Source organism: Hyposmocoma kahamanoa, unplaced genomic scaffold (assembly GCF_003589595.1).
Source record: "Hyposmocoma kahamanoa isolate Upper Pololo Valley unplaced genomic scaffold, ASM358959v1 91903, whole genome shotgun sequence".
Lineage (NCBI taxonomy): Eukaryota > Metazoa > Arthropoda > Insecta > Lepidoptera > Cosmopterigidae > Hyposmocoma > Hyposmocoma kahamanoa.
Window position 1 is genome coordinate 7,340 of NW_020654740.1, and position 6,552 is coordinate 13,891.

At 35.9% G+C, this 6,552-nt stretch overlaps 1 protein-coding gene across 1 annotated transcript; it reads right to left on the reverse strand.

Annotated features, from left to right (window-relative positions):
* Positions 1 to 3,433: 3,433 nt before the first annotated feature.
* Positions 3,434 to 5,844, reverse strand: LOC113236392 (UDP-glucuronosyltransferase 2B16-like; the record flags this gene model as incomplete). The annotated part of the gene is made up of 3 exons (XM_026472428.1): positions 3,434 to 3,989; positions 4,761 to 4,977; positions 5,622 to 5,844. Coding segments are annotated over 3 exons (753 nt in total), but the record flags the coding sequence as incomplete, so codon positions are not given.
* Between the last annotated feature and the right edge of the window lie 708 nt (positions 5,845 to 6,552).

Below are 6,552 nucleotides of genomic sequence, written 5' to 3' on the forward strand. Positions count from 1 at the left end.
AACTGGTTCTTAATTTTTGAATATAAATAAAAGTCACAAGATCAGACCAGGTCTGGACTGTACGCGCGATGGCTCATAAGGTCAACATTGTTCACCTTCAAAAATTCATTTGTCTGTATGGCCGTGTGAGAACTGGCATTATCGTGGTGCAAGATGATACGTCGATTACGGTTATCTTTACGTTACGAGTTTGTCAATAACTTCCGGCAAGCAAATGGTCGTGTATTTACGGTACAACGGTTCTCCAAAGCAACAGTAGCCACGTGTAAAGTTTTATTAAAAAAGAAGCAATCATCCGCTTAGAGGCACTTTGCACGCGTGCCACTTTAGTTGGTTTCGGCTCATCTCGAAACACCCATACGCTCGATTGCTGCTTTATTTTGGGATCGTAACTATAAATCCATGTTTCATCACCTGTCACTATGTCCCACACCAAATTTGACGCCCCTTCGTTGAATCTGGTAAGCATGGTATTGCACCAAGTGACGCGATCCGTTTTTTGAGCCTCAGTCAAATTGTGTGGAATTCATCGAGAGCACAGCTTTATCACACGCAAATGTTTGTGTAGTATTGTTTGTATTTGACTCATGTCTATGCCTAAAGATGCCCGAATCTCATGGAATGTCACATGCCTGTCTGTTTTGATCATACGGCGCACAGCATCGATGTTTTTGTTGTTCACAGCAGTGGACAGGCGACCATCACGAAATTCGTCACTGAGATTCACACGACCGCGTTTGAATTCTGCAAACTAGCTATAAATAGTCGTCTTGCATGGTGCTTCATCGCCAAAAGCAGTTTGAAGCCGAGCGAAGCTCCGCTGAGCTATTAAAGTACACTTAAAGTCGTAGAAAATCATAGTACGAAAATTTTCACGAGTTAAATCCATGGTGATGTAGACAACCAATTTCTAAAATGACGCCACAATATAAAAACAAGTGACAGTCAGATGAAACAAACTGTATTCTACAGCCAAAGAGTTCCATTTGCAAATGTTGTAATTACTATTTAAGTATAGTTTATGGAACTGGCCAGTTCCGGAAACTTGCGCCCTATATTTATTATGTTTACTGTTGTTTACTTATTATGATTATTATTGATTACATTTGGATAGAATAAAGTTGAATAAATAAAATTGAAGAAGAGAGTCGTGAGATGCCATTATTTTCTGCAACCACAGTTTGTAAGTACCTACATATATATTTGTGCAATATTTTATATAGATAAAAAATGCCTGTTTGGAAATAAATTCGCAATTTTACAAATTGATCCGTCGGTGTGGTCTTTTGCTGAAACCACCTGTAACTTTTCCTGTGTGCGTCGTGCAAAGCGATTAAGGGATCATCAAGCAATGTAGATTATTATAGCGGTATAATTGCAACCAAAGTGTGATCGTCAATTTGGCTGCTAAGCGTTGCGAATATGGCAAAACCTCCCAAATGAACACTGGAGTGGGCTATCCTCGGAGTTTCACTGCAAGATCGAATCACAAATGAGGATATCCGCGATAGAACCAGAGGAACCTATATAGCCCAAAGAATTGCAAAAGTTAAGTGGCAGTTGAGAAGCACATTCTTCGCAGAACATATAGCCGATGCAGCTAAAAAAGCAAAAAATATACATAATTTCGTTAAGAAAGAAGTTATCCATAATATTAACCTTAGAACTAGGTCCAAACTCGTGGTACTACGATTTCGTTTAACTAAGGTAAACGATTCTTTTATGGGGCACAGTATACGTTTTTGCAATAAGGTTCCGGAGCATATATTAAGATTACCATTTCCTAAGTTTAAAACGTATATTAAAAGTATTTTAATTAAAAAGTCATATTACAAAATTGTAGACTACGTGTTAGATAAAGATGTATGGAAAGTCACCATGAGTCTAGATTCCACACAAATATGATTCAAAATGTATTCTATAGTGCTTAAGTTTATTTGAAAAGAGCAGTTCCTAAAGTTTCTTGATCGTTCTTCTCAGGTCAGCGTAGTGAACGAGCAGTACCTTAAAAAATGACGTTTTCAAGTGTAAACAATTTTACCTATGGAATACTCGTAAATATTACATGACTAAAAAGTAGCGACCGCGTACTGGACGCAACGTGGTTCCACCCAAAAGGTGGATCGATGATCTGGTGAAAGCTGTGGGAATCCGTTATATGTAATTTGTAGGAGGCCTTTGACAGTGGACGTCTTTCCGCTGAAATGATGATGATGAGGATGACAATAAACTCATTTATTGCTTCACTACTAATGAAAATCTTAGTAATGGAGGCGTGAGACTTGTCATAGGCATGTCGTAGGTGTCATAGTTTTTTACTTTTTACATTGGAAGGTTCAATAGTGCACTACTTGCAGAGTATATGAAAAATAAAAAATGAACATTTTTTTTGTTGCTTCTTGTGCTATATGGTTTTGTACTTTGTCGAAGTGGTAGTACCGTTCATAATTTTTGGGGTGGGAAGGTAGTGTTTTTCTGTAACACGTACTTTTCAAGAGTCGTAAACTACAGCGGCTCGTTTTTACGCCAGGAATGAAAGAATTTATTACATATTGCACCGAGTTAACCTTTGGAGAAGATGTATTACGGGTTGACTCAATTAATTGCTAATTCACAATTGAGAAACCTTCGAAATTACGTTGAAGATTTGGTTTATGATAGATACAAAAGTATACTTATTGTTGCGTAAGTAACAAAATTCGTTGCCCTTAAAACATATTAAAATCTATAAATTACATTTACGGAATAATGTGCGCTTTTTTAAAGTTCTTGGACTGTAATCAAACGTTCCTTATATTCCTTATTGAGTTTTTGTAATGTTGTCGAATGCCTAATTGGCTCTCTTCAACGGTGGAAGTGTTAAGCGGCTGGTCTCCTAAATTTGGCCGAAACATGCAATCAAACATTGCTTCAAGTAATTGATCGGTATTATTTGAGAGAACATATTATACCCATTAAAACGTTTTGTAACAACCATGTAACATTAGTAGCAATATTTAAGTAGCCTAAGGGTCAAAAGGGATCGGTGTTCCGTTCACCGGAAGCTCAATAAGTTACCCAAGGCTGAGAACCTTCTATAAGTATCGAGCTCTCGCATTCTTCTGGTTCATTTTTTGGGATGGCCACTATTCTAATATTTTGAAGGTAAATTAAGGTAATTTTGTATCTTAATGTTTCTAGCGTTAAAATTAATAATATTTTTGGGAACTAATCTATTTTGACTCTCAGCAGAGCTGTAGTACTATGGAAGCACTTGGAATTTCGCTACACTAGTACCAATATTACAGGGAATTACCTAGTTTAAGATTAATTGGTTTTGTATAAAAATGGCTTTACCTCTGATAGTGAATATATGGGTAAAATTAAATTAGTAAGACAAAGGAAATAAGTATTACCTATGTAGGTAGAGGCAATAAAATTTATTATAAAGTAAGTATTTTTTAATGTGTGTGGAAGACAATAAATACTTAATAAAATTTTAATAAAGACAATTATAAACAATTACAATTCAAACTTAACAACAATTACAAACAACCATTTAAGTTTTGTGCACTTTTAAGTTTTATTACGTGGAGTCCTCTTTTACTTTCCTTCTACTTCAGCATAATTTTCTCTCATAACAGATGTCGCTGTAAGCAACTCAATTTAAAGCCATTGAGATGGTATCTATATCAATTTATTCAAATTTCACTCTTTTGGTTCTCCTTTCTTCATTGTACGTTCGTTTGTCGTCATTACCACAACATGAGCAACAGCAAACAGAGATAATTTTACAAAGAACTTTTGTTAGAATATATGCTACTAGCGCCACAAAAGCCAAGACGTCTAACTGAAGTTGTTGGTACCACGGCTTTTGTAAAGATGTCGCTGCTAAGTTGGGTGCACCGTGGTATCGAGCTACATACTCCGTCCAGTAGATGGCGGTTTCAAGCGCTGACATTGGACGGTCATGCCAAAGGCGGGATACTAGTTTAGCTTGTTGTTGAATTCTGAAATCAAAATATATATGCACTTAGTTTGTATATAGGTATATTAATTACTAGAAGTTTACAGGATACCAGTACAATTTTAATCGCACCAAACTCATTCTTATTAAATTATAGTATTTTCAAAACCAACTTTATTATTTAGCTCTACATTACGACGGATATTATTTTGTGATATGTGTATAACACTATATACTTATGAGATTTGTGTAAAATAATTTAAAGGTATACAATGAGGTAATCCATTGTTTCTGCTGTTGTAACACGATTTAAGTATATTGAATTGAAAAAAAAAATATGATAACAAGTGACAGTCGTGCGCCAGGTGGTAAGCGACGGGCCTATTCATGACAGTTGCAGTGCTACTCACAGCTTTAAATTGCAAAGATTGCTGTTACTGTGCCCCAGATATTAGTTGACAAGTCCCAAGTGCCTGTAATTTCACTGGCATCCTACTGCTTGGCGACATAGATAGTGGTGGCAGCACTTTCCTGGACGAACCTACTTAAGAGTTTGCGTAATATATGTAAAAGTATAATAATATACTATCAGTTAATTCATTGTTTCTTGTAACCTGATTAAAGTATGTATATTGAATTGAAAGTACCTATATCAAAATGTTAAAGAGAATGATTTCTTAAAATTATACTTAAAAGGCTTCGCTAGTGGAAGAATTAGTAAATACGTACTTATTGAAGTGTAGAATAATGTTTGGCATATTTTATGTAACCAAATTTAGGCCAAATACTCATTATTTACATTACATTTACTCACTTCGGTTCCAAAATCTCGTTAATAGCATCCAAAAGAAACTCCTTCCTCAGATCCCGGTACTCTACAATGGAAGCAACACCAATGTCTCTCAAGGCGGCTGCGTTACCATACTGATCTCCAAAGAGAGGAATAGCAACAACTGGTATACCAGCATCTATTGCTTCTATAGTACTGAGGATTCCGGCATGTGTGATGAAAGCTTTCACGTTTTCGTGCTCTGAAATGAAAGGATGAGAATAAGAATTTGCTGGGGGTAAGAATTTGTTGATAAAAGATCAAAAGTACTCATGCGTAGGTTACAATCTATGGCAAATATTTTGACATCATTGAAGCAAAGGAATACTATTTGCGTTCTCTGAAATGTTTTTACAAGACTTGGTCTACATGCTATTTAATTTATAAATTCCTCGATTATCTAACAAAATAATTTGACTTTTTGGTGGAATGGCCTAATTTGAACATTTTCGATGTCTTTCGAAGAGTTTTAACTAGACTATGGATATATAAATAGCATTTTTTTATATTAAATCAAAACAAGTCGTGGGCCTGTTGGTAAGCGACACACCTGTCCATAACAGTTACAGTGCTACTCAGAGTTTTAAATTGCACAGATCTGAGGGGCACTGCCTCTGCGCCTGTCACCCTGAGACATGTGTTGACAAGTCCCATGTGCCTGTAATTTCACCGGCACTCTTTTCCTTCAAACCGGAACGCAGTAATGCTCACATTACTGTTTGTTAACTGAAATAGATTAGGTGGCAGTACTTCCCTGGACGGACTCGTTCCATAGGAACTCTACTGCTACTTTTATTTACAAGTAATAGCAGTACAGCTCCAAACTTTACTATTTAAAACACTTACTCAAAATATCATATTGTGGGAACCATCTCAGGGTCATAACGTTTCTAGGGAGGTTGCTTATGACTCCACCATCCCATTTCCAAAGTACCCTCATAGGTAGTTTCCTGAACGTAGACAGTAGGTCATTTAATTTTTCCGTTGGTAGTGTTGAATCCTTCACTGTAGAACCAAGATTCATATAAATTACGCCATATTCTGCTTCATTTATAAATCGCTCGATTTCCTGTAAAAATCGAATTATCTATTAGCATTCTACTTGCAATAAATAATAATAATAATAATAAATAAAATGTCCTTCCAGATTTTTTTAAGTCCCGTGCTAGGGAATGTCGCGGGAGCCATGGAATCGTACATAGACAACCACAAATGACACTCAAACTGACGAGAGAAATAATAATGTAGGCCGTACACATATTTCTTCCGGCCTAGGAATCGAATCCAGGACCTCTGCGTGGCAGTCCAGCATGGTAACCGTTCGGCCACGGAGGCAGTTAAATGGTTAAAATATAAGAACAAAATAAAAATCGGGCATTTAAAGACAACCAAAAGTAGACAAACCAGCGGTAAATCTATACATTAGTACAACGTATCTGTAATGCTGTGATTATTTTAATTTTATTTTTTTCAATTTCAATCTCGTTGACATATCTACATTTATTTGTACTATTGTCTCGTATATTTGATAAGACGGTCCTTGACGGAGACCCAATATTTGCGCAGTAAAGAGCACATCAAGTTTAATACTTTGGTCAAGCTTGACGTACTTTAGTGACACCCTGTACTGTTATTTAATGACAGTATGAATTGTTAATTTTATGTTCATTTCGTATTTTTCAATTTATATATTCGTTTTTTGCTTGACAATCTCAATACATTTATTGAGATTTTTCTGAAATAACTCCATTAGTTTTGTTATCATGACGAATATGGT